We start from the raw sequence: 27,920 nt of genomic DNA, 5'->3' as shown, positions 1-27,920 counted from the left end.
AATTACCTCACTAGTTACTCCCATCTCTAGGTCATTTATAAATATGTTAAAAAGCAGTGATCCCAGCACAGACCCCTGGGGATCCCCACTAACTACCCTTCTCCATTGAGAATACTGACCATTTAACCCTACTCTCTGTTTTGTATCTTTTAACCAGTTGTTAATCCACAATAGGACAGTACCTCCTATCCCATGACTCTCCAATTTCCTCTGGAGTCTTTCATGAGGTACCTTCTCAAACGCCTTCTGAAAATCCAGATACACAATATCAACTGGCTCATCTTTATCCACATGTTTGTTCACCCCTTCAAAGAAATGTAATAGATTGGTGAGGCAAAATTTCCCTTCACTAAATCCATGTTGGCTTTGTCTCATTAATCCATGCTTTTGAATATGCTCTGTAATCTTGTTCTGTATAATAGTCTCTACCATTTTTCCCGGCACCGACGTCAGACTCACCAGTCTATAATTTCCTGGATCTTCTCTGGAACCTTTTTTAAAAATAGGCGTTACATTGGCCACTCTCCAATCTTCCGGTACCATGTTTTAAGGATAAATTACATATTACTAACAATAGCTCCGCAAGTTCATTTTTCAGTTCTGTCAGTACTCTGGGATGAATACCATCCAGTCCAGGAGATTTGCTACTCTTCAATTTGTAGAACTGCCCCATTACATCCTCCAGGTTTATAGAGAATTCATTCAGTTTCTCCGATTCGTCAGCTTCGAATACCATTTCTGGCACCGGTATCTCTCCCAAATCTTCCTTGGTGAAGACTGAAGCAAAGAATTCATTTAATCTCTCCGCTATAGTCTGGTCTTCCCTGATTTGCCCCTTTTACCCCTCGGTAATCTAGTGGTCCAACCGATTCTTTTGCCTGCTTCCTGCTTTTAATATACCTAAAAAAAAAATTACTATGTGTTTTTGCCTCCAACGCAATCTTTTTTTCAAAGTCCCTCTTAGCCTTCCTTATCAGCGCTTTGCATTTGACTTGACATTCCTTATGTTGTTTCTTATTATTTGCAGTTGGTTCCTTCTTCCATTTTCTGAAGGATTTTCTTTTAGCTCTAATAGCTTCCTTCACCTCTCTTTTTAACCATGCTGGCTGTCGTTTGGTCTTCCGTCCTCCTTTTTTAATATGCGGAATATATTTGGCCTGGGCTTTCAGGATGGTGTTTTTGTACAGCATCCACACCTGATGTAAATTTTTGACCCTCGCAGCAGCTTTTTCTTCACCGTTCTCATTTTATCATAGTCTCCTTTTTAAAGTTAAACGCTAACATATTTTATTTCCTATGTACACTTACTTCAAAGCTAATATCAAATCCGATCATATTATGATCACTGTTATCAAGCGGCCCCAGCACCATTTCCTCCCGTACCAGATCATGTGCGCCACTAAGGACTAGGTCTAGAATTTTTTCCTTATCTTCTTGGCTCCTGTACCAGCTGCTCCATAAAGCAGTCCTTGATTTCGTCAAGGAATTTTACCTCCCTAGCATGCCCTGATGTTACATTTACGCAGTCAGTATCGGGGTAATTGAAATCACCCATTATTATTGTGTTGCCCAGTTTGTTTGCCTCCCTAATTTCCTTTAACATTTCTTCATCCGTCTGTTCATCCTGGCCAGGTGGACAGTAGTACACTCCTATCACTATCCTTTTTCCCTGTTACACATGGAATTTCAATCCATAGTGATTCCAAAATGTGTTTTGTTTCCTTCAGAATTTTCAATCTATTTTATTCAAGGCTGTCCTGAATATACAATGCTACCCCTCCACCAATTCGATCCACCCTATCACTACAATATAATTTGTACCCTGGTATGACAGTGTACCACTGGTTGTCCTCCTTCCACCAGGTTTCAGAGATGCCTTTTATATCTAATTTTTCATTTCCTGCAATATATTCTATGAGGCATATTTTCAAAGCATTTAGCCTTCCAAAGTTCCATAGGTGTCTAAGGAACTTTGGAAGGCTAAGTGCTTTGAAAATACGCCTCTAACTCTCCCATCTTATTTATTAGGCTCCTGGTATTTGCATATAGACATTTCAAACTACGTTTGTTGTTCCTATTTACATTATGTTCAGTTCTTTACAGTATTAATTTGCAATCTTTTGACAGATTTTTATTTTTATTTAAGGAACCTGATCTACTACGGTCTCTTTTGCAACCTCACTATCTGGATACCCTATCTTCTCTGTTTTGGTGATGTCTTTGAAAGATACCTTATCCCGAACCATGCACTTTTGAGCTACTGTCGGCCTTTCTCCAGTTTCTAGTTTAAAAGCTGCTGTATCTCCTTTTTAAATGCCGATGCCAGCAGCCTGGTCCCACCCTGGTTAAAGTGGGGCCCATCCTTTTGGAATAGGCACCCCCTTCCCCAGAATGTTGCCTAGTTCCTAACAAATCTAAAACCCTCCTCCCTGCACCATCGTCTCATCCACGCATTGAGAATCCGGAACTCTGCCTGTCTCTTGGGCTGTGCAAGTGGAACGGGTAGCACTTCAGAAAACGCTACTGTAGTGGTTCTGGATTTGAGCTTCCTACCTAAGATCCTAAATTTGGCTTCCAGAACCTATCTCCCACATTTTCCTATGTCATTGGTACCCACATGTATCAAGACAGCCGACTCCTCCCCAGCACTATCTAAAATTCTTTCTAGGTGACGTGTGAGGGCCGCCACCTTCGCACCAGGCAGGCAAGTCACCAGGCAATCCTCATGTCCACCCAGCTATCTCTATGCCTAATGATCGAATCACCAAATACAATAGCTGACCTAACCCTTCACTCCCGGGCAGCACTTGGAGACATATCCTCAGTGTGAGAGGATAGTACATCCCCTGATGGGCAGGTCCTGGCTACAGGAGTACTTACTTCTAGGAGACCTCCCTCCTCCAAGGTAGCACAGGGGCTACCAGACTGGAAGTGGGACTTCTCTACAACATCCCTGTAGGTCTCCTCTATGTACCTCTTTGTCTCCCTCAGCTTAACCAAGTCTGCTACTGTAGCCTCAAGACAACGGACACTTTATCATCAACTGGGAGATAATCATACATGTGACACTCAATGCAAAATACTGGATAGCACCCCGTCTCGCTGCTGGACTGCTGACGTCATCTTAGTATTTTTGAGTTGTTCAATAATTTAAAACTTGCTGAAGTATTAAGGATATTAGTCTAATATAAAAATGTCTTTTAGTTTATATGATATATAGTGCCTGATTTATTTAGTGTTTCCTTCTTAGATGGTAATGAAATGTATTTAAAACTCTGTAAGAGCACTCCTTGCTTGTTACCATAATTACAATAACTGACTATAAATGAAGAGTTCTCCTATGGGTGGGTGGGTGTTAGGGAGGAAGGGTGGGTGGGAAGACTTAACTAGATCCTGCAGTGCCTGCTGGAGGCTATCTGTAAATGCTGTGGTACAATGTTCAAGTTTTAAAACTAAGGGGAAAATACTATGGAGATTTGTTGATAAAATTTGCTTTTTTAAATTTTTATTCTGCCTATCACTAACCTACAATTCCTCCTTTAAACCCCAATCTTTAAGTTCCTAAAGCACAAAGCAAAATAGTGTTCACCTACCAGAGAAATGTCCTCTTCTCTCAGAACTTCTTAGAAAGAAATTTTAGTGGGACCTTTCCTCTTTATATAGTTTTGAATCTAAGCGGCCTTTTCTTTAAACAGGCTCTTTCAAGCTAACTCAGCAACTTATGCAAATATTCTACTTCCCCACACCTTAATTAACACCTAATTGAAGTCACTGGATGTGCTACCTCTCCAGCAACCAAAGAGCAGAAAATAACTGCCTTTTAGAACAAGAGTTTTTGGCAGTTAAGTTTCTACGTCTAGAAAAGGTTTCAGTTTAAAACTATGGAGAAAATGCCTATTTATAGAGAAAATTTCAGTTTAAAAGTATGGGAAAGGGTTGTACACTATGGCAACTAGTTAATAATGCTTGCTTTTTTTCTCTCTCTCTTTTTATTTCCCCCTTAATACTAAACTAGGTTCTGCTTGCTTTTCCCTCTTTCTTTCTTTCTCTCTCTCTCTCTCTCTCTCTCTCTTTTATTCCCCCTTAATACTAAACTAGATCCTGCAGTGCCTGCTAGCGGCTATCTGTTAATGCTGTGGTATAAAGTTCAAGTTTTAAAACTAAGGGGAAAAGACTATGGAGATTAGTTGATAAAATTTGCTTTTTTATATTTTTATTCTGCTTAACATCAACCTAAAATTCCTCCTTTAAACCCCAATCTTTAAGTTCCTAAAGCACAAAGCAAAATAGTGTTCACTTACTAGAGAAATGTCCTCTTTGGGATCTTGGGTTGCTCTGAAAGACTTCAGGGTAGGAGAACTGGTGCTTGGCTTGTACTATTGATGTAAATGCCTTCCAAGCCATGATGCTGTTCACATGCTAATAGAACGACCATTGTCTTCCAGAAACAAGAGGAGGAGTGAGTCACAGGTGCAGCAACAGCTGATCACACCAGGTGAGTAAGACCAGCATGCATCCTTCCATAACACAGCCAGAGAGCGGTTGAGGTTCCATTCATAAAGGACCGTCCCACGCTGTTCTTGTGGGAATAATCTTTCATTGAATAAATGTAATTTTAATTCCATCATTTAAAATCTGGTTTTTAAAATCCAAAGATGTACTGTAGAAAGGAGGCTACAAAATAATAAAAACATCAAATATAAAATAGTATATGAAAACAAACTACAAATGTAAATATATATACAAATAAAGCACACAAAAACAAAATTGTTCAATAAATTTAAATAAAAACACATAAACAAAAGCTGAATGAAATACAATATAAAATAAGCAATATCATAGCCCGATTAAAATTTTCTGCTCATCTATACCTGCAGCCCTAACTTAAAATACTCGCTGGATATTCAAAGCAATTTAAGTGAGCAGGAGAGGCTATGCTCACATAAATCATATTCAGCGGGCCGGCCAGCCAGCCATAGATTATTCAGTGTCGTTAACTAGCCAGTGTGACTGAATAAAAGTGGGCAGGAGAGGGATTTTCCAGAGGTAGAGTCGGGGAGAAGCTGGAAGTTTATACTGGTGCCAGGGCCTGCATAGCTAGCAATATTCGGTGCCAGTGCCCAAATCAATATCAATTCTAACTTTTGTTGCTTAACTATGTGGTTGCTGGCATTGAATATAGCGAAGTTACTTACCTGTAGCGGATGTTCTCCGAGGACAGCAGGCTGATTGTTCTCACTGATGGGTGACGTCCGACGGCAGCCCCAGGATCAGAGATCTTCCTAACAACAAAGTTTGCTAGCCCTCGCGCGCACGCGCAACCGTCTTCCCTCCCTTAGCGCGAGCGTGCTCCTCAGTCCAGTAGAAAGCAAATGACAAGGGAAGATACAACTCCAAAGGGGAGGAGGGCGGTTTTGTGAGAACAATCAGCCTGCTGTCCTCGGAGAATACCTGCTACAGGTAACTAACTCGCTTTCTCCGAGGACAAGCAGGCTTCTTGTTCTCACGATTGGGGTATCCCTAGCACCCAGGCTCACTCAACACAACAAACAGTGGTCAATTGGGCCTCGCAACGGCGAGGATATAACTGAGATTGACCTAAATAGAACCAACTAACTGAGAGTGCAGCCTGGAACAGAATAAAACTGGGCTTAGGGGGGTGGAGTTGGATTCTATACCCCAAACAGATTCTGCAGCACCGACTGCCCGAACCGACTGAGTCAGGTATCCTGCTGGAGGCAATAATGAGATGTGAATGTGTGGACAGATGACCACGTCGCAGCTTTGCAAATCTCTTCAATAGTGGCTGACTTCAAGTGGGCCACTGACGCTGCCATGGCTCTAACACTATGAGCTGTGACATGACCCTCCAGAGTCGGCCCAGCTTGGGCGTAAATGAAGGAAATGCAATCTGCTAGCCAATTGGAGATGGTGCATTTCCCGACAGACACTCCCCTTCTGTTGGGATCAAAAGAAACAAACATTTGGGCAGACTGTCTGAATGGGCTTGGCCGCTCCAGAAAGAAGGCCAATGCTCACTTGCAGTCCAATGTGTGCAACTGACGTTCAGCAGGGCGGGTATGAGGACGGGGAAAAATTGTTGGCAAGACAATTGACTGGTTCAGATGGAACTCCGACACCACCTTTGGCAAGAACTTAGGGTGAGTGCGGAGGACTACTCTGTTACGATGAAATTTAGTATAAGGAGCATGAGCTACGAAGGCTTGAAGCTCACTGACTCTACGAGCTGAAGTGACTGCCACCAAGAAAATGACCTTCCAAGTCAAGTACTTCAGATGACAGGAATTCAGTGGTTCAAAAGGAGGTTTCATCAGCTGGGTGAGAACGACATTGAGATCCCATGACACAGTAGGAGGCTTGATAGGGGGCTTTGACAAAAGCAAACCTCTCATGAAACGAACAACTAAAGGCTGTCCAGAGATAGGCTTACCTTCTACACAATAATGAAAAGCACTAATTGCACTAAGGTGAACCCTTACAGATTTGGTCTTGAGACCAGACTCGGACAAGTGCAGAAGGTATTCAAGCAGGGTCTGTGTAGGACAAGAACGAGGATCTAGGGCCTTGCTGTCATACCAGACGGCAAACCTCTTCCATTTGAAAGAATAACACCTCTTCGTGGAATCTTTTCTGGAAGCAGACACCCTCAGAAAGACCCAAGGAGTCTTGCTTGCATCCAGGCCGTGAGAGCCAGGGACTGGAGGTTGGCTCATTCTGAGTAATGAGGGTTGGAAAACACTCCAATCTCCACGGTTCTTGTGAGGACAACTCCAGAAGAAGAGGGAACCAGATCTGTCGCGGCCAGAAGGGAGCGATCAGAATCATGGTTCCACGATCCTGCTTGAGTTTCAGCAAAGTCTTCCCTACCAAGGGCATGGGAGGATATGCATACAGGAGGCCCTTCCCCCAATAAAGGAGAAAGGCATCTGACGCTAGTCTGCCGTGGGCCTGAAGTCTGGAACAGAACTGAGGGACCTTGTGATTGATCTGAGTGGCAAAAAGATCTACCAAGGGGGTGCCCCATCCTTGGAAGATCTCGCGTACTACTCTCGAGTTGAGAGACCACTCGTGAGGTTACATTATCCTGCTCAACCTGTCGGGCAGACTGTTCTTTATGCCTGCCAGATACGTGGCTTGGAGAAACATTCCGTGTTGGCGAGCCCAAAGCCACATCCTGATGGCTTCCTGACACAGGGGGGCGAGATCCGGTGCCCCCCTGCTTGTTGATGTAGTACATAGCAACCTGATTGTCTGTCTGAATTTGAATAATTTGAAAGGACAGCCGATCTCTGAAAGCCTTTAGCGCGTTCCAGACTGCTCATAACTCCAGGAGATTGATCTGAAAACCTGCTTCCTGGAGGGACTAACACCCTTGGGTGTGGAGCCCGTCGACATGAGCTCCCCACCCCAGGAGAGACGCATCCATAGTCAGCACTTTTTGCGGCTGAGGAATTTGAAAGGGATGTCCCAGGGTCAAATTGGAGCGAATTGTCCACCAATGTAGGGATTTGAGAAAAACTGTGGACAGTTGGATCACGTCCTCTAGATCCCCCGCAGCTTGAAACCACTGGGAAGCTAGGGTCCATTGAGATGATCGCATGTGAAGACGAGCCATGGGAGTCACATGAACTGTGGAGGCCATGTGGCCGAGCAATCTCAACATCTGCCGAGCTGTGATCTGCTGAGCCGCTCGTACCCAGGAAACAAGGGACAGGAGATTGTCTGTCCTCGCCTCAGGGAGGTAGGCATAAGCTGTCTGGGAGTCTAGCAGAGCTCCTATGAATTCTAGTCGCTGAACTGGAAGAAGGTGGGACTTTGGATAATTTATCACAAACCCTGGTATCTCCAGGAGTCGAATAGTCATCCGCATGGACTGTAGAGCTCCTGCCTCCAAGGTGTTGTTCTTCACCAGCCAGTCGTCGAGATAAGGGAACACATGCACTCCCAGTCTGCTTAGAGATGCCACCACAACTGCCAGGCATTTTGTGAACACTCTGGGTGCAGAGGCGAGACCAAAGAGTAGCACACAATACTGAAAATGCCGTGTTCCCAAACAGAATCGAAGATACTGCCTGTGAGCTGGCAGTATCAGGATGCGAGTATAAGCATCCTTTAAGTCCAGAGAGCATAGCCAATTGTTTTTCTGAATCATGGGAAGAAGGATGCCCAGGGAAAGCATCCTGAACTTTTCTCGGACCAGATATTTGTTCATGGCCCTTAGGTCTAGGATGGGACGCATCCCTCCTGTTTTCTTTTCCACAAGGAAGTGCCTGGAATAGAATCCCAGCTCTTCCTGCCCCGGTGGCACGGGCTCGACCGCATTGGCGCTGAGAAGGGCGGAGAGTTCCTCTGCAAGTACCTGCCTGTGCTGGAAGCTGAAGGACTGAGCTCCTGGAGGGAAATTTGGAGGTTTTGAGATCAAATTGAGCGAGTATCCTAGCCGGACTATTTGGAGAACCCACCGGTCAGAGGTTACAAGAGGCTACCTTTGGTGAAAAAACTTTAACCTTCCTCCTACCGGCAGATTGTCCGGCACGGACACTTTTATATCAGCTATGCTCGCCTGGAGCCAGTCAAAGGTCCGTCCCTTGCTTTTGCTGGGGAGCTGCCAGGGCCTGTTGAGGCACACACTGTTGACGCGAACGAGTGCATTGGGGCATAGCCTGAGCAGGCTGGTGGGCAGGTGGATTGAACCTACGCATATTATAAGCATAGGGAGTATTCCTCCTTCCCCCATAAAAACGTCTACCTGTTGAGGTAGATGCTGAAGGCGTCCGGTGGGAGAGTTTGTCGAAGGCGGTGTCCCGCTGGTGGAGCTGCTCTACCACCTGTTCCACCTTCTCACCAAAAATGTTATCCCCCCGCCAAGGAGCATCCGCAATCCATTGCTGGACTCTATTCTCCAGGTCAGAGGCACGCAGCCATGAGAGTCTACGCATCACTATACCTTGAGCAGCGGCCCTGGACACAACATCAAAAGTGTCGTAAACACCCCTGGACAGGAATTTGCGATATGCCTTCAGCTGCCAGACCACCTTCTGAAAAGGCTTGGCCTGCTCCGACAGGAGCTTATCGACCAAGTCTGTCAGCTGCTGCACATTGTTCCGCATGTGGATGCTCATGTAGAGCTGGTACGACTGGATCTTGGACACGAGCATAGCAGAATGGTTAGGCCTTCCTCCCAAAAGAGTCCAGAGTCCTAGACTCGTGTCCCAGGGGTGCCGAGGCGTAATCCCTAGTACTCTTGGCTTTTTTGAGAGCCGAATCTACAACTCCAGAGTCATGAGCCAACCGGGTCTTCATCAACTCTGGGTCCCCGTGGATCCGATACTGGGACTCAATCTTTTTGGGAATAATGGGATTACTTAATGGTTTCGTCCAGTTCACCAGCAATGTCTGTTTCAGGACATTATGCAGGGGAACAGTGGATGACTCCTTAGGTGGCGAAGGATAGCCAAGGACCTCGAACATCTCAGCCCTGGGCTCATCCTCAGTAACCACTGGGAAGGGAATTGCTGTAGACATTTCCCGGACAAATGAAGAGAAAGACAGACTCTTGGGGGGGGGGGGGGGGGAAAGCTTTCTCTCTGGCGAAGGAGTGGGATCAGAAGGAAGACCACAAGACTCCTCAGAAGAAAAATATCTGGGGTCTTCCTCTGCCTCCCATGAGGCCTCACCTTCGGTATCGGACACAAGTTCTCTAACTTCAGTCCAAAGCTGAGCCCGTCTCGACACTGAGGAACTAAGTCCTCTATGGCGATACCGAGAAGAAGACTTCCTCACCGCCGGCGACGAAGCTCCCTCCAGCGACGTCAACGGGGAGTCAACTTGGGTGGCAGCACATGCCGATGCCGCAAGTGGTACCGGCGTTGCAGTCCTCACTACGGGCGGGGAGCCAACCGCCGCAAACGGTACTGGAACAGATGGTCGCAGCAGCCCTTCCAGAATCTCTGGAAAAATGGCTCAGAGGTGCTCGTCTAGAGTGTCTGTCGAGCAAGGCAGTGGGGCCAGTACAGGCGACGAACTCCGAATCTGCCTGGGGCGAGGAGGTGGTACCGGGCTTTCCGGAGAAGAGCACATCGACACCTCCTGTATGGAGGGTGAGCGGTCCTCCCGGCGTCGACGCTTCATGGGTGCCGAATCCTTTGATGCCCCGGAGATCTCAGTACCGTGACGGGAAGGTGACCGATGACGGTGCTTCTTCGCTCGAAGCACGTCACCAGTACCGACGAGGAAGACGTGGAATCCACACGTCTCCTCGGGGCCGGGTCCAAAAGACCACTCGATGGCTCACTGCTACCAGCGTGGGAGGGTCTGTGGACAGCCATGACCTGCGCTCCTGACGTCGATGCAGTCTCCAATGCCGACATGGATACCGACGATGACCTCGGTACCATTGGCACCGTCGACGTCGAAGTACCGGACGGGGCTCCGAACAAAAGTTTCCACTGTGCCAATCTCGCCGCCTGGGTGCTCTTTTCAGCTGAACACACAAAGTGCAGGCGTTGGGGCGATGACCAGCCCCCAGACACTGAAGATACAAAATGTGTCTATCAGTGAGCGAGATCATCCGGCTGCACCACATGCACTTCTTGAAGCTGCTGGTAGGCTTCGAGGACATGGGTGGAAAAATCGCGCCAGCAAAATCAAAATTCGCGATGCTGCCGAAAAAAAAGGCACCAAAACCGGGGAAAACCCATACGGGCGGCCAAAATGGCCACACACGGCAACGAAAGGAAACTTACATGGACCAAAGCTAAGGAAATAGAGGAAAGAACTTTTTTTTTAAAACAAATAGACGAGCGAACTCGATCAGAAAAAACTCTGAAGAGTGGCGAAAAGCAGCAAAAAATGCTGTGAGGGTCTCCTGAGGCGCAGAACCTCTGAAAAACAGCCGTCCTGAGCCGCGGAAAAAAGAGACTTGAGGAGCACGCTCGCGCTACGGGCGGGAAGACAGTCGCGCATGTGCGCACGAGGGCTAGCAAACTTTGTTGCTAGGAAGATCTCCGATCCTGGGGCTGCTGTTGGAAGTCACCCATCAGTGAGAACAATAAGCCTGCTTGTCCTCGGAGAATGGCCAGTACCCACTTAACTTCCAGGTAGCAGCCGAAAATGTAGTTGAGCTCCCCTCCCTCACAACATGATCTGACCTTCCTCCCAACCCTATCAACATGCCCCACTCCCATCCCCTTCACCAACTCATCTATAGGCTCCTCCCAGGCCTGCTTTAGTCTGAAATTGTATTCTTCATAGGGATAATGTAATATATGGTAAGAAATATATTAAATTTGTTTTTTTTTTTTACTTATCTGGAGCTCTGGGGAGGCCATTCCGGGGTTTTGGTGGCTGGTGCTGGCTGCCTGTGAGGTGGCTTCGAGTTCGTGGCGCTGTGGGAGGAGGAGCTGTTGTTGGGGGACCATGGGAGCGTGTGATCGCTGGTGACTGTCGGACCCGAGATCATGAGGGGGCCGCTATGGGTGGTCAGCTGTCCAGGTTTAATAGAAGCGTGTAGGAGAGGCGCTGTTGTGGCAGGGTTAGTTTCTGGCCTGGTTTGCTTAGGCAGCATGGGGGGTGTGCCCGCTTGGGAGTAGTCTCTGGGTCGGTTAGGCCGAAGCCGGGGGCTCAATTTTTGAGGCCTAACTGGAGCTCCAGAGAATTCGGCGATTTTTGGGGTGTTTTTTTTGTTTTAGCTCCAGTCTTTTTGGAATCATCATGGGGCCGGATTTGTTGGTGGTCTTCAGGTGAGAACATTCGCAGGAACATGATAAGGGTCTTGTGGTCCAGGATTTTTTTTAGTTTATTTTTAAATTGTGTGTTTTGGATGTTTAGGCTTTGGAAAGCAAGGGGTTAATTGAAATTTTGGGGGTTTTTTTATAATTATGGGTTCTGGAGGATTTAATGGTAATTTCTGGGGGGTTTAAAATGTAGGTTTATGGCTTAAAGTGGGAGTTTTGAAGGAGGGGCTTAAATAAGGGTCCAGTTTGGGGGTTAAAATTCTAAGTTCGACGGAGCAGGTGCAGAAGTGGTTAATTTGATTTTTGAAAAAGGTTTAAATTTAGTTTGGGAATTTTTAATAGAGTTAGATGAAGAAATTGTGAGACATTTCTTAAAAATTGTTTTATAGAAAAATAAATCCATGATTAGGTGGGGATTGTAATATAAAATGTTTCTGGGTGTTTTGGGTACAGTTTAGGTTAAAATTGACTTTACAATTCTATATATAGTAAGTTTTACATTAATTTCTATGGAGAAAGGGAAATCCAAAATGGAGATTCAGTTAGGACAGTCAAGATTTTAGAAAAAAAGGGGGGGGAAACAGCCTTTAACTGACAGTCTGATTGGTTGAGGGATGTCAGATGTTCCTCTCGGGGGTGGAGGGCAGTGAGTTGCCTGGCAAACTTCTGAGCTGGGAGAGGAGAAGGCTGAAGCACTGAGAGTGAGAGGAAGCGTATGCTGGGTGTCTGGGACATAAAGGAGAAAAAGTATAAATTTTATCGGTTTAAAGTGAAATAAGTGACAGAGCAATTAAGACACAGGCTTATGTGTGCCAGTTTGAAAGAGGGTACTTTGATATGGAAAGTGAGCTGAGGTGAGTGTGAATGATGTTCCAGTGATAGAACTGGATTTCAAGAGATAAAAAGTGAGTTAACATTTTGGGGAGAAAGGAATAAATGAGCCTTGGTACTGCTAATGAGGATTTGGGCTGAAAAGTGAGTAATTAAATAAACAGATAGCCCCTTGACATAGCTGTATTGTTGAATCCAATTGGGGAAAACTGATGTGTTTTGGGTGAGTGAGAGCTGCCCTAAGAGAAAGCAGTGAGAAATTTTAAACCAAATTTAGTTTTGTTTTGAGTGGAAAAGAGGTACAGTGGTGGAAATAAGTATTTGATCCCTTGCTGATTTTGTAAGTTTGCCCACTGACAAAGACATGAGCAGCCCATAATTGAAGGGTAGGTTATTGGTAACAGTGAGAGATAGCACATCACAAATTAAATCCGGAAAATCACATTGTGGAAAGTATATGAATTTATTTGCATTCTGCAGAGGGAAATAAGTATTTAATCCCTCTGGCAAACAAGACCTAATACTTGGTGGCAAAACCCTTGTTGGCAAGCACAGCGGTCAGACGTCTTCTGTAGTTGATGATGAGGTTTGCACACATGTCAGGAGGAATTTTGGTCCACTCCTCTTTGCAGATCATCTCTAAATCATTAAGAGTTCTGGGCTGTCGCTTGGCAACTCGCAGCTTCAGCTCCCTCCATAAGTTTTCAATGGGATTAAGGTCTGGTGACTGGCTAGGCCACTCCATGACCCTAATGTGCTTCTTCCTGAGCCACTCCTTTGTTGCCTTGGCTGTATGTTTTGGGTCATTGTCGTGCTGGAAGACCCAGCCACGACCCATTTTTAAGGCCCTGGCGGAGGGAAGGAGGTTGTCACTCAGAATTGTACGGTACATGGCCCCATCCATTCTCCCATTGATGCGGTGAAGTAGTCCTGTGCCCTTAGCAGAGAAACACCCCCAAAACATAACATTTCCACCTCCATGCTTGACAGTGGGGACGGTGTTCTTTGGGTCATAGGCAGCATTTCTCTTCCTCCAAACACGGCGAGTTGAGTTCATGCCAAAGAGCTCAATTTTTGTCTCATCTGACCACAGCACCTTCTCCCAATCACTCTCGGCATCATCCAGGTGTTCACTGGCAAACTTCAGACGGGCCGTCACATGTGCCTTCCGGAGCAGGGGGACCTTGCGGGCACTGCAGGATTGCAATCCGTTATGTCGTAATGTGTTACCAATGGTTTTCGTGGTGACAGTGGTCCCAGCTGCCTTGAGATCATTGACAAGTTCCCCCCTTGTAGTTGTAGGCTGATTTCTAACCTTCCTCATGATCAAGGATACCCCACGAGGTGAGATTTTGCGTGGAGCCCCAGATCTTTGTCGATTGACAGTCATTTTGTACTTCTTCCATTTTCTTACTATGGCACCAACAGTTGTCTCCTTCTCGCCCAGCGTCTTACTGATGGTTTTGTAGCCCATTCCAGCCTTGTGCAGGTGTATGATCTTGTCCCTGACATCCTTAGACAGCTCCTTGCTCTTGGCCATTTTGTAGAGGTTAGAGTCTGACTGATTCACTGAGTCTGTGGACAGGTGTCTTTCATACAGGTGACCATTGCCGACAGCTGTCTGTCATGCAGGTAACGAGTTGATTTGGAGCATCTACCTGGTCTGTAGGGGCCAGATCTCTTACTGGTTGGTGGGGGATCAAATACTTATTTCCCTCTGCAGAATGCAAATAAATTCATATACTTTCCACAATGTGATTTTCCGGATTTAATTTGTGATGTGCTATCTCTCACTGTTACCAATAACCTACCCTTCAATTATGGGCTGCTCATGTCTTTGTCAGTGGGCAAACTTACAAAATCAGCAAGGGATCAAATACTTATTTCCACCACTGTATGTCCCTGCATACAGTGAATGGAATGGTTAAGTTATAGGGAATTTAAGGTCATGGAAGGTTGAATGAGAGTCTGTATGCTAAGGTACTAAATGGACACATGGCTGCCTACTCTTTTTAGAATAGGGAGAAACAATTGAAGCGCAGGTTTGAGAGAAAAGGATATTTTAAGTTTATTTTGTGTAGTAATTAAGCTACAGTATTATTATTCCTTAAATGTCCTATAGGAAGGAGCGAAATCATTAGGTAGTCAGGGTTTTGCCTCCTATTTGATTTCATTTAAGTGAGGTTTAGGAAGAAGAAATCTGTGACATATCCACTGAAGGGTTTCCAGCTGAGCTCCAACGCAAGAAAGAAATCACCCAAATCAATTCAACTACAGCTAAGTGACATTTGCAAAGGGTGTTGAAAGAAATATATATATATATAAATTTTTATTTTTATTTTTTTTACAACATTTTAAGGGAAACGAGGGAAAAGAACAACATCAAATACCCAAGAATCCATACTTACCTGACCTGGGCTAAGTGTTGTGGTTCCAGTGAGATCCCTGCAAAAACATCAATAATACACATAAAGACTCAAATTCTTAAATTAATAGCAAGGAAAGTAGAATAACAACAAACATCTGATTTTGATAAAAGATAATTTAATACTCATCTGAAAAGGGTTCCTTTCTGGCTTTTGAGGTGATTCTGTTGAAAGAAACATAAAAAGTAAAGGGTATAAATGTAGTTCCACATTTGAATGTTGAATATGTTAGTGCAGTTCTATTAAGCCACAAACTAACTTTGAATTTGAGATTATTTAAATGAAAATTTGCTTGCATTTATATTCAATAAAGAAAAAGATAATTTGCAAATCTGAAAGTTTGGTTCTTCTATATCAGGAGCAAATCCTAAATTTTAGCTTCTTTTCCTCCTTTATTCTTTGAGAGTAAAGGACGAGGTTAGTCTATTTGTTCTACCCCCTCTGCTGTAACTGTGTGTTTCCTGGATATTCGCCACGACTACAACAGCAGGTATCTGGGAGCACACCACTAAAGTCCAGCCGAGAGGGGTAGTAACAATAAAAACATTGTCCGTGTGTACATAAGGATAAAAATATAGGTTCCGATTCAAATAAAGCTGAGCTTAACTCCTATGTGGAACAATTCTGAGATAAAAATACAGGGTCAACCAGTGAACTGGTCATCATGGCAAAGATTGGGAGTTTGGTATGTTGGTCAACTTATGAATGGCAATGAATGGTTGTCTTTTGATCAATTCCAAGAAACATTTTCATTAGCAGCGTCTCAATTATTTTGCTGGATACAGTTATTGAGTAGTATAAAATCTTGGTTAAAATCGCACAAGGACTATAAGTACAACAGTAAACCTACGTGTTATACTTTGTCAGACTATCGAGAAAAAAAAAAGAAGCCTTCCATCTGGTATAAATTACTACGTCAAAAAAAATATGCTCATAACTGTGCCCTACATGAAGTTTGGCATCATGACCTTGGCGTAACACTTGATGAACAGCAATGGTAAATTGCATGGCTCTTCACCTTCAAAGCACTGAAATCAGCCACTCTTACACAGTCTGTGTACTTCTTGCTACAAAGAGCTTTCTGGATCTGGACACCTAAACTCAAACCTAAAATCAAACACAATACCAATAGCATGTGCTAGTCATGCAATAGCTCTTCTGAAACATTAGAACATATGATTTTCCTTAGTCCACAAGTTTGGTTTTTCCTGGGTGAAGTATAGGCTACCATTGCAAAGTTTTTAAAGATTTGATCCCTAATAACCCTGGCAACTATAATTGGTGGTGCTGTGGCACTTGAGGAAAAACTAGACTATAATGAGGGGCATTTTCGAAAGGGACGTCCATGTTTTGATACAGACATCCTCACAAAACGTCCTGATCCAGGGGCGGGAAAACCCGTATTTTCGAAACAAGATGGATGTCCATCTTTCGTTTTGAAAATACCGTCAGGGACGTCCAAATCCTTAAATTTGGTCGTCCTTAGATTTGGTCGTTTCTGATTTTCGGCGATAATCAAAACCATGGACGTCCATCTCAGAAACGACCAAATGCAAGCCATTTGGTCATGGGAGGAGCCAGCAGTTGTACTGCCCTGGTCCCCCTGACATGCCAGGACACCAACCAAGCACTCTAGGGGGCACTACAGTGGACTTCATAAATTGCTCCCAAGTACATAGCTCCCTTACCTTTTGTGCTGAGCCCCCAAAACCCACTACCGTACACCACTACCATAGCCCTTACGGATGAAGTGGGGCACCTAGATGTGGGTACAGTAGGTTTGTGGTGGGTTTTGGAAGTCTTGCTGTTTCCTCCACAAACATAACAGGTAGGGGGGGATGGGCCTGGGTCCGCCTGCCTGAAGTGCACTGCACCCACTAAAACTGCTCCAGGGATCTACATATTACTACTACTTATCATTTCTATAGCGCTACAAGGCATACGCAGCGCTGTACACCATACACAATAAGACAGTCCCTGCTCAAAGAGCTTACAATCTAGATAACTGCTGTCATGAACCTGAGTATGGCATCTGAGGCTGGCATAGATGCTGGCAATCAATATTTTGAAAGATATTTTTTGAGGGTGGGAGGGGGTTAGTGACCACTGGGGGAGTAAAGGGAGGTCATCCCCGATTCTCGCCGTTGGTCATCTGGTCATTTCGAGCACCTTCTTGTGCCTTGGTTGCAAGAAAAACACGACCAGGTAAAGTTGTCCAAGTGTTCGTCAGAGACGTCCTTGTTACTTTCGATTATGGGTCAAGGACGTCCAAGCGTTAGGCACGCCCAAGTCCCGCCTTCGCTATGCCTCCAATATGCCCCCTTGAACTTTAGCCATCCCTGTGACAGAAAGCAGTTGGGGACATCCAAAATCGGCTTTCAATTTGGACGACCCTGGAAGAAGGATGTCCATCTTCCGATTTATGTCGCAAGATGGGCGTCCTCTTTCGAAAATGAGCCCAAATAGATCTAAACTATTAAAATGTTTTATAGTTACTGCGATTAAGCAAATTCTGACGAACTGGAAGGAATTTACATTGTTGAATTATGATACTCACTCCAAGTGCCCAGGGTTTCCAGGTGCTTTTTGGCTAGGATCAGGCGACCCTCAGGGGGAGGAATGCTGGTTTCAGCCTAACCCCTGGTAATCCTTTCCTCAGCTGAGAAGTGCCCAGCTCTACCACCGGCTGCCTTTCAGGTGCTGTGGAGGACTTGCAGCTCACCTGCATATCTTTATAGCCTTCTCCGGGGTGACTCCCAGGTCCACTCCAATCCACTCAGGGCCTCCGCTCTAGGCGCGCGCGCGGGGCATTTTTCTCTTTACATCTATTTTTCTCCCAGTTACTATTTATGGCTCCAGTACACTTTTTCTTCTTGGCACTGTCCCTTCCTAATTTGTTTCTCCATCTTAAACCACTGTACAATGCAGGAACACATTGTCCACCATCTGTATTCATCATCTCACCATCTCTTTTTTCCTCTTCCTTTTTCTCAGCTCTCAACCTTAAACATTTCCTTCCTTCTATTCATTCATCTCCTTTCTATCTGAGTACATTTCGCCTTCGTCGCCTTCGTTGCTGTCGTCATACCTCTCCTACTCTTCTCCGTACTCTCTTTCTCCTTCTCCTGCTCTCCGCTGGGGACATTAATCTTGGTCCTCCACATCAGCTCTCATCCTATTTGTGCAGGTCACACTGTGATATCTCCAATCTAATTTCTGTTCCTCTCCTCCCCCCTCCTTCCCTGCCTTTCTCTTGCGCTCTGTGGAATGCCCGCTCTGTCTGTAACAAACTTTCCTACATCCATGACCTCTTTATCTCTCGTACTCTCCATCTGCTTGCCCTAACTGAAACTTGGCTTTACCCTGAAGATTCTGCTTCAGTTGCGGCCCTATGCCATGGAGGTTATCTTTTCTCCCATACTCCTCGCCCGGTTGGCCGCGGAGGTGGTGTCTGGCTACTACTTTCACCCTCTTGTAGATTTCAACCTCTTCTTCTACCTCAGTCTCACTGTTTTTCTTCCTTCAAAGTCCACTCCATCCGTCTATTTGCTCCTTTGCCTCTCCGAGTAACAGTCATTTATCGACCCCCTGATAAGTCCCTTTCTTCCTTTCTCACTGACTTTGATGCTTGGCGTTCCTTCTTTCTTGAACCTTCATCTCCTTCCCTCATTCTTGGGGATTTTAACATTCATGCTAATGATCCCTCTGACTCTTATGCTTTGCAGTTTCTTGCTTTAACATCCTCTTTCAATCTTCAACTGTGCTCCACTGCTCCCATTCACCATAATGGCCACTGTCTTGATCTTATCCTCTTCTCAAACTGCTCACTCTCCAGTTTCTGTGCCTCAACTCTTCCCCTCTCTGACCATCATCTGATAACTTTCACACTTAAACACCCTCCTCCCCAGTCCCGTCCAATCTTAACCAATACATTTAGGAATCTTCAGGCTATTAACCCTTCAACTCTGTCCTCCAATGTTTCAAATCTCTTCTCTACCACTATGTTATCCAAGTCTGTCAGTGAGGCTGTCTCTTCCTATAATACTATTCTCTCCTCTGCTCTGGATACTCTCCCTCCTCCCATTCCCTGTTCTGTAAAACGTACCAAACCCCAGCCTTGGCTGACCTCTAGAATCCACTACCTACGTTCCTGTGCCCGCTCTGCTGAACGCCTTTGGCTGAAATCCCGTGCCCATGCTGACTTCATACATTTCAAATTCTTGCTGACCTCCTTCCAGTCTGCTCATTTACTTGCCAAACAGGACTATTACATCCAGTTGACAAATTCTCTTGGCTCAAACCCTCAACGTCTCTTTGCCACACTGAACTCTCTCCTCAAAGTGCCTTCACCTCCAACACCCCTTTCACTTTCCCCCCAGACTCTGGCTGAGTACTTTCATGATAAGGTTCACAAGATTAAACTTGAATTCTCAACCAGGTCACCTTCACCTCTCCTTCCCTTAGTCCATTCTCTCAACCCTCCAACCCCTGCCTCCTTTTCCTCCTTTTCTGAAATCACTGAAGAGGAAATTACACATCTTCTTTCCGCCTCGAAACTAACTACCTGTTCCTCTGATCCTATTCCCACCCATCTACTTAACACTATCTCTCCTACTGTCATCCCGTTTATCTGTCATATCGTCAATCTTTCACTGTCCACTGCGACTGTTCCTGATGCCTTCAAACATGCAGTAGTCACAGCACTCCTTAAAAAATCTTCATTGGACCCTAACTGTCCTTCCAACTATCGCCCCATCTCCCTCCTCCCTTTCCTATCCAAGATACTTGAACGTGCTGTTCACCGCCATTGCCTTGACTTTCTTTCATCTCAAGCTATTCTTGATCCACTTCAATCTGGCTTTTGCCCCCTTCATTCAAGTGAACCAGCGCTTGCTAAAGTCTCCAATGATCTGTTCCTGGCCAGATCCAAAGGTCTCTATTCTATCCTCATCCTTCTCGATCTATCTGCTGCTTTTGACACTGTTGATCACAGCCTAATCCTTGATATGCTGTCCTCACTTATTATTTATTTATGGTTTGCTTATATCCCACATTTTCCCACACATGCAAGCAGTTGGATTTCAGGGCTCTGTTCTTTCCTGGTTTTCTTCTTATGTCTCCCAGCGTACTTTTAGTGTATACTCTAATGGATCCTCTTCTACTTCTATCCCACTGTCAGTTGGTGTTCCTCAGGGATCTGTCCTGGGACCTCTTCTTTTCTCCATCTATACTTCTTCCCTTGGTACTCTGATCTCATCCCATGGTTTTCAGTATCATCTTTATGCTGATGACTCCCAGATTTACCTCTCCACACCAGAAATCTCAGCCGAAATCCAGGCCAAAGTATCAGCCTACCTGTCTGACATTGCTGCCTGGATGTCTCAGCGCCATCTAACACTAAATATGACCAAGACTGAGCTTCTTATCTTTCCCCCTAAACCAACCTCTCCTCCTCCCCCATTCTCTATTTCTGTGGATAACACTCCCATCCTTCCTGTCTCATCAGCTCATAACCTTGGGGTCATCTTCGACTCCTCCCTCTCATAGGCGCCCGGTATAAGAGGCTTGGGGAGGCCGGGCGAGTGGCGCCGTGAGTGTCCCCTTCCATCCCTTTCCGTTAATTACTATCTGCCCCATGCCATCTTTAATTTACCTCCGCTCCGTCCCCTCCCCAGCGTTGGCCGCATCATTTCAAAGCCCGCCCTGCTGCCCGTCTCTATTCTCTCCTCGCTCCCTTCGCAACGTAATTTGTTCTGCAGAGTCCCGCCCTTGAGGAAATGATGTCAGAAGGAGGGACTCTGTCTGCGGCATGAATCACGTCGCAAAGGGAGCGAGGGGAGAATAGAGACGGGCAGCAGGGCGGGTTTTGAAATGATGCGGCTGAGTCGACGCTGGGGACGGAGCGGAGGTAAATTAAAGATGGCGTGGGGCAGATAGTAAGCAAGGAGAGGGAAAGGGGAGACCCAGGGCGCCGCTGGCCCAGATGGATGGAGGCAGGGGAGAGGAGAATCGGGCTGGTTATGGATGGAGGGGGGCAGGGGACAGAAGGGAATTGCTGGATGTGCATGGAGGGCAGGGGAGAGGAGGGTAGCTGGAATGGGTGGGTGGATAGAGGGGATGGCAGGGGAGAGAGGAGGGTTACTGGACATGGGTGGATAGAGGGGATGGCAGGGGAGAGAGGAGGGTTGCTGGACATGGGTGGGTGGCTAGAGGGGAGAGCAGGGTTGCTGGACATGGGTGGATGGAGGGCAGGGGAGAGAACAGGGTTGCTGGACATTGATGGAGGGGAGGGCAGGGGAGAGGAGGGTTGCTGGAATGGGTGGATAGAGGGGATGGCAGGGGACAGAGGAGGGTTGCTGGACATGGGTGGAGGGGAGGTCAGGGGAGAGAAGATTTGCTGGACATGGGTGGGTGGCTAGAGGGGAGAGGAGGGTTGCTGGACATGGGTGGATGGAGGGGAGGCAGGGGAGAGAGAGGAGGGTTGCTGGACATGGGTGGCTAGAGGGGAGAAGAGGGTTGGTGGACTTGGATGGATGGAGGACAGGGGAGAGAGGAGGGTTGCTGGACATGGATGGAGGGAAGGGAAGACAGGAAGGAGATGCACATGAATGAAGGGGAGAAATTCTGGACATGCATGGAGAGGAGGGAAGACAGAGGAAGGAGATGCACATGGATGGAGGGGAAGGGAGAGAGAAAAAATGCTGGGCATGGATGGAGGGGAGGGAAGAGAGAGGAAGGAGATAAGATGAGGGAAAAGGGAGAAAACCTGCACATCGATGGAGAAAATAGGCAGAAGCTGGATCCACTGGACAGTCAAGTCTGCAGAGGACCCAGCTTTTACTTACGGATGAAAGGCAAGAAATGAAGAAGAAAGGCGGAAAGTAAAGAAATAAATGGAAAGGAAGCCCTGGAAACGGAGTTAAGAGGACAGATAGCAGCAGAATCGGATACTTGGCCAGCATGATCAGAAAAACAGTCACCAGACAACAAAGGTAGAAAAGATCATTTTATTTTCATTATAGTGTTTGGAATATGTCCACTTTGAGAATCAGGTGCTCAACATTAAAAGTTTATATTTTTTACTTATTTATGGCATTTTATCCCACATTAAACATGAATTAGGGTGTTTTGTGGCTCTACATGAGAATTGTGATATTATGATCCCTTGTTTCATATTGTTGACGGTCTGCATTTTCCGTATGGGTGGTATATTGGTGTATTAGGTTTTGCCCAGTGTAATATTTATGGTACAGTAAGGTTCTGAGTGTGTTTTTGCACAAAGTTGTGCATAGTGTTTTGCAGTTGAGCGATTGTGGTTAGTATATGCTTTGAGCAACCACTTTATTCTTTGACATATGATACATAGCTAATATCTAAATTTAATAAAAGGTATTAATTGTGACTTTTATTTTTATTTATTTATTTTTTCTGTGTGTTATCAGACAATTATGGATTTAAGCTCCACCCATGGCCCCAACCCTAACCCCACCCCCTTTAGCCTCCCCAAACAGTTGGGCCACCGACCGCCTATGCTCCCTCTCCTTCTCTGCACATATTCAACAGACTGCTAAAACCGTTGTTTCTTTCTCTATAATATCAGCAAAATTCGCCCTTTCCTTTCTGAGCACACTACCAGAACCCTCATCCACACTCTTATCACCTCTCACTTAGACTATTGCAACTTGCTTCTCACAGGTCTCCCACTTAGCCATCTCTCTCTTCAATCTGTTCAAAATTCTGCTGCACGACTAATATTCCGCTAGTGTAGTTATGCTCATATTAGCCCTCTCCTCAAGTCACTTCACTGGCTTCCTATCCGTTTCCGCATATAGTTCAAACTCCTCTTATTGACCTATAAGTGCATTCACTCTGCAGCTCCTCAGTACCTCCACTCTCATCTCTCCCTACATTCCTCCCTGGGAACTCCATTCACTGGGTAAATCTCTCTTATCTGCACCCTTCTCCTCCACTGCTGACTCCAGACTCCGTTCCTTTTATCTTGCTGCACCTTATGCCTGGAATAGACTTCCTGAGCCGGTCCGTCAAGCTCCATCTCTGGCCGTCTTCAAATCTAAGCTAAAAGCCCACCTTTTTGATGCTGCTTTTAACTCCTAACTCTTGTTCACTTGTTCAGAACCCTTATTTTATCATCTTGACTTTAATATTCCCTTATCTCTTGTTTGTCCTGTTTGTCTGTCCTAATTAGATTGTAAGCTCTGTCGAGCAGGGACTGTCTCTTCATGTTCAAGTGTACAGCGCTGCGTACGTCTAGTAGCACTAGAAATGATAAGTAGTAGTAGTAGTTAAACTGAAAGGGGATATCAGGCTCTGACAGCTTCAGGTATTATGAACATTCTTAGCAAAGCAGGAAGTAAGTCTGAGGAGTAGCCTAGTGATTACTACTACTACTACTACTTGACATTTCTAAAGCGCTACTAGGGTTACGCAGTGCTGTACAATTTAACATAGAAGGACAGTCCCTGCTCAAAGGAGCTTACAATCTAAAGGACAAATGTACAGTCAGTCAAATAGGGGCAGTCTAGATTTCCTGAAAGGTATAAAGGTTAGGTGCCGAAAGCAACATTGAAGAGGTGGGCTTTGAGCAAGGATTTGAAGATGGGTAGGGAAGGGGCTTGGCGTAAGGGCTCAGGAAGTTTATTCCAAGCATAGGGTGAGACGAGGCAGAATGAGCGGAGCCTGGAGTTGGCGGTGGTGGAGAAGGGTACTGAGAGGAGGGATTTGTCCTGTGAGCGGAGGTTACGGGCGGGAACGTAAGGGGAAATGAGGGTAGAGAGGTAATGAGGGGCTGCAGACTGAGTGCATTTGTAGGTAAGAAGGAGAAGCTTGAACTGTATGCGGTATCTGATTGGAAGCCAGTGAAGTGACCTGAGAAGAGGGGTGATATGAGTATATCGGTTCAGGCGGAATATAAGACGTGCAGCAGAGTTCTGAACAGATTGAAGGGGGGATAGATGGCTAAGTGGGAGGCCAGTAAGGAGTAGGTTGCAGTAGTCAAGGCGAGAGGTAATGAGAGCGTGGATGAGAGTACGGGTGGTGTGCTCAGAGAGGAAAGGGCAAATTTTGCTGATGTTAAAGAGAAAGAAGCGACAGGTCTTGGCTATCTGCTGGATATGCGCAGAGAAGGAGAGGGAGGAGTCAAAGATGACTCCGAGGTTGCGGGCAGATGAAACGGGGAGGATGAGGGTGCCATCAACTGAGATAGAGAGTGGAGGAAGAGGAGAAGTGGGTTTTGGTGGAAAGACGATAAGCTCGGTCTTGGACATGTTCAGTTTCAGGTGGACTTTAAACCCAAATTCAAGTCCCACTTTAGCTCAATTTTTTTTAAATTGTAAACCCTCCAGAAACAGAAAAATACCTACTATACCACCTACTGTACCTAAATACATAAGCCACTTGCAAGCCCGAAGGCTGTTGAATTAGTGGACATTCAGTTACAGTATGTATTTCTCCGTTCCTGGAGGGATAACAATTACAAAATAAAACAATTAACAATTACAAAATAAAACAAAGTGGGATTTGAACCTGAGTCCCTTGGTTTAGAGTCCACTGCACTAACCACTAGGCAGTCCCTCTACTTTATAGGGATGTCTGTGTGGCCATTCTTCTAAGAATGCTGCCAGGTAGCTGTACTTGTCCCTGCTTTTTTGCCGTTTGTATGTTGGACGTTCCAGGTCCCTTTTACAAAGGCACGGTAGGGCTAACGCACAAGTTGTGTGCCCCAAATCAGCACTACGGCCAGGCTAGCGCGTGAACCTGGCAGTAATTCCAAGTTTTGCGTGTGCCGAATCCTGCCAAATCCTGCAGTAGAAAATAATTTTCTACTGTGGGGGATGTTCCCGGCGGTAATCAGCAGTTGGAGCGTGCTGCATGGTTACTGCGAAGGTATTGCGTGATCCCTTACCGCAAAGTCAATGAGTGGTGTTAAGGACTCAGGCTATAAATAGGCACATGCTAGTTTTAATTTTGCCGCATGTCCATTTCCCGGCCCATTGAAAAAACCCTTTTTTCCAGATGTGGTAAAGAAATGGCCTAGCGCGTGTCCAAAACATTCACCCACACTACCGCAGGCCACTTTTTACCACACTTTTGTAAAAGATCCCCCAGTTTGTAAAATGGCTGTTCATGCTGGACCATCTCGCGTATTTTCGAACAGTAAATTCTGACATTTCCTGTTAGAAAAAAACATTTTGGATGTTATGAGCTGGGCGTTTCTATTCTGACTTGGATGTCTTTTCAAAAATTCCCCTCCATGTTTTCAGATGAAAATGAATTATAGTGTAGGAGCTCATGCACATAAATTTAGGCCTGCCATTCATTTGCCAAGATTATGAGCCTATTGCTGAAAATCAGTGCTAAACTTCTAACTTTTTTCACCCACCCTAAATATATCCCCGTTGCTGACCCCATTTTATGCTCCTAAATGTAGGGATTCAGTGAAATTTTGAGTATAAATTGAAACACTCAGCTCTTGTAACTTTTCAAAGAGGAAAATTAAGGAGCATAACTCTCAAAGTTAAGAGCATAAATTCAACCCCTGACTTTCAAATTTATTCTGCTAAAGAGCTAAAGATGAAAAAGAATGTGAAGCATAGCATTCCAGTATACAGGGTGCTTACTGTGGATGTCTGATGTCCATGCCCCATTTTCAACGATGTCACACCAAAAGTGGACAAAGCATGCTGGAATTCTTTCCCACCCCACAATATATGGTGATGGGGGTATAGTAGACAGAGGCAGTTTGAAAGGAAAAAACTGCTCAACTGTGTTTCAGTAAAATGGCTTGTGAGCCCACTAGGGATAGAGAAAGTACCTGTATATAATATGCAAACCCCTTTGGTTGTACCATAGAAAGACAGTATATCAAATGCATTACTTTTACCCTTACTTATTAATTAATTTAAATAATTTAACAACACTGTTTCTGTACTAAAGGCAGCGCAAAACTGATTGACATTATGCAGACCTCACGCTTCCTCCAACATATTCTTTAACTGAATAGTTAGCTAGCCTCCATTATCGACCACAAGTGACAAATTAGGAATAGGCCAATAACTATTCATAGCACATTTTGATAGTGAAGGTTTCTTGAAAACGGTTTTTCCTAAAGCTTGTTTATAAAGGCACTGGAAAACTTCCTTCTGAAAAGTGACCAAGCTACCATATCTTACAAAAACAAAAAGGTGTTCCCTGACAAAGAACATAAGACCTGTGCTGGACATGGATCTACTAAACCAAATCCTTGCACAAATTGTTTTAAAAATAGACACTTCAGTTGTCTTCCCTTCTTCTACTTTGTTTTGAATTTCAAGCTACATAGCACATAATTAAATATATTTTCTATTCATGTATCTCCCCATGTTTACCTGTTTCTACTTTGGGACAGCATTTGAACTTTGAGGAATGTTTAGCCATGGTGTCTGCATGGGGTCTTTATACCCTATGTGTAGCAATACCTGAATTATTTCAGAGTGCTGGAGTAGAAAGGGGAGATCTTTGAGGCCATCACTCTAACATATGGAGGAGCTGAGTTTCTTATGCAAGGGATTCTAAATGTGGGGAGGGGGCATGAGGATGGTAACAGTTTTGGTTAAGAAAGAGTGCCTTCTAAAAGGCAAGTTGGTCATGGGTCACAAAATTCACACCGAAAGCTGAGTGGTCTGAGTGGAAAGCTGCAAATGGCAGAAGGGGTTGTAGGATGAAGCCCTGTGGGGTGGAGATGGCTGTGGTACACCATAGTGCCTCTCTAGCAGGCCAGGAACTGAGCTCCTGTACACAGGGGAGAGCAGACCTCTCTCTATAAGTGGGTACATCCATCATAGCAAAGAGTGTATAGAGGCAGAATATTCTGCAGAAGCTTTCCTTGTTACAGAAGGGTGTCAGACTGCAATAGTGTAAAAAAACAAAACAGAGAAAAAAATTAATACTGAATGTACACAGAAGAGATCTCTCTTTGTATATGAAAATAGAGACTGGTTTGAAGAAAACTGCACTTCTTCCTGCCCCCAGTAATGCAAAAGGAATTGATTCTTCCCCATGTGTTTCCAGGTCTAGCTGAAATCTCTTCTGGTCCCTTTTGTTGCAGGAAGTGCCACCAATTGCTGAAGAAGTTGCCAGGGCAGGGTCTGTCAGTCCTAGATGAAGCTTATATGGATGCCTGGATTTCCTGGGAGAAACATTAATTATACCTTCACTGCTCCCCTTCCAGTACTGCCTGTGGCCTGATCATGGTAACATTCGGACTCTCTTCTGTCCCTCTTTGGTTTTATTTCTCTATGTACAAATTCAATAAAGAGTGTATGTTTTATCCCAGTGGTTCTCTTTTTTCACTTTTTAAATTTTACACTGTATTTTACTCATGTGCCTTACCCAGAGCGTGACTCTGCAGTGTGACTCTCTCATAGCCTTTCTTGGAACTGTGAGGAAACCTCTCAGTCAGCATTAGTTTTACACCCTAGGGACTTATGTTTACTAAGCTGTGCTAAGGGCACGCTAGCGTTTTTAGTGCGTGCTAATGATTAGCGTGTGCTAAACATTAAGTCGCTCATAGGAACATATGGGTGACTCTAATTTTAGCATGCGCTAAAAATGCTAGTGTACCTTAGTAAACAGGGCTCTATATTATTTAATTGATTGCTTTCTTTTCTATACCATACATTAAACGGAACAGTATTTGAACCTCTTTCTCCCGTTGCCTGCCCTGAAACCCTAATCCTCCACTTTTTCTCTCTCTTCCTCCCTCCCACCTCTACAACTGCCAGTTTCCATTTCTTGTTTGAGCTGCATGGACCAAGCCACACCCCTGGGAAGACCCAGCATGGCCAGACCTTGTGCTTAACTGAGTCAGCTTTGCAACTGGCAGCTGACTAAAAGTTGAGGCTTTTTTTCT

At 45.2% G+C, this 27,920-nt stretch overlaps 1 protein-coding gene across 2 annotated transcripts in view; it reads left to right on the top strand.

Moving 5' to 3' along the window:
* FXYD3 (FXYD domain containing ion transport regulator 3) overlaps positions 1-27,343 on the top strand; it is a 237,527-nt gene extending 210,184 nt beyond the window's left edge. For both annotated transcript variants that reach the window (XM_030211789.1, XM_030211790.1), the window contains exons 7-8: positions 4,446-4,495; positions 27,117-27,343. In XM_030211789.1, coding sequence (XP_030067649.1) covers positions 4,446-4,495; positions 27,117-27,136 — 70 coding nt within the window. In that variant the 3' untranslated portion in view covers positions 27,137-27,343. The remainder of the gene's footprint in view (positions 1-4,445; positions 4,496-27,116) is intronic.
* The last annotated feature ends 577 nt before the right edge of the window (positions 27,344-27,920 follow it).

This window comes from Microcaecilia unicolor, chromosome 8 (genome assembly GCF_901765095.1).
Source record: "Microcaecilia unicolor chromosome 8, aMicUni1.1, whole genome shotgun sequence".
Classification (NCBI taxonomy): Eukaryota; Metazoa; Chordata; class Amphibia; order Gymnophiona; family Siphonopidae; genus Microcaecilia; species Microcaecilia unicolor.
Note: the sequence above shows the minus strand (reverse complement) of the source record. Positions and strands in the feature narration are given on the sequence as shown.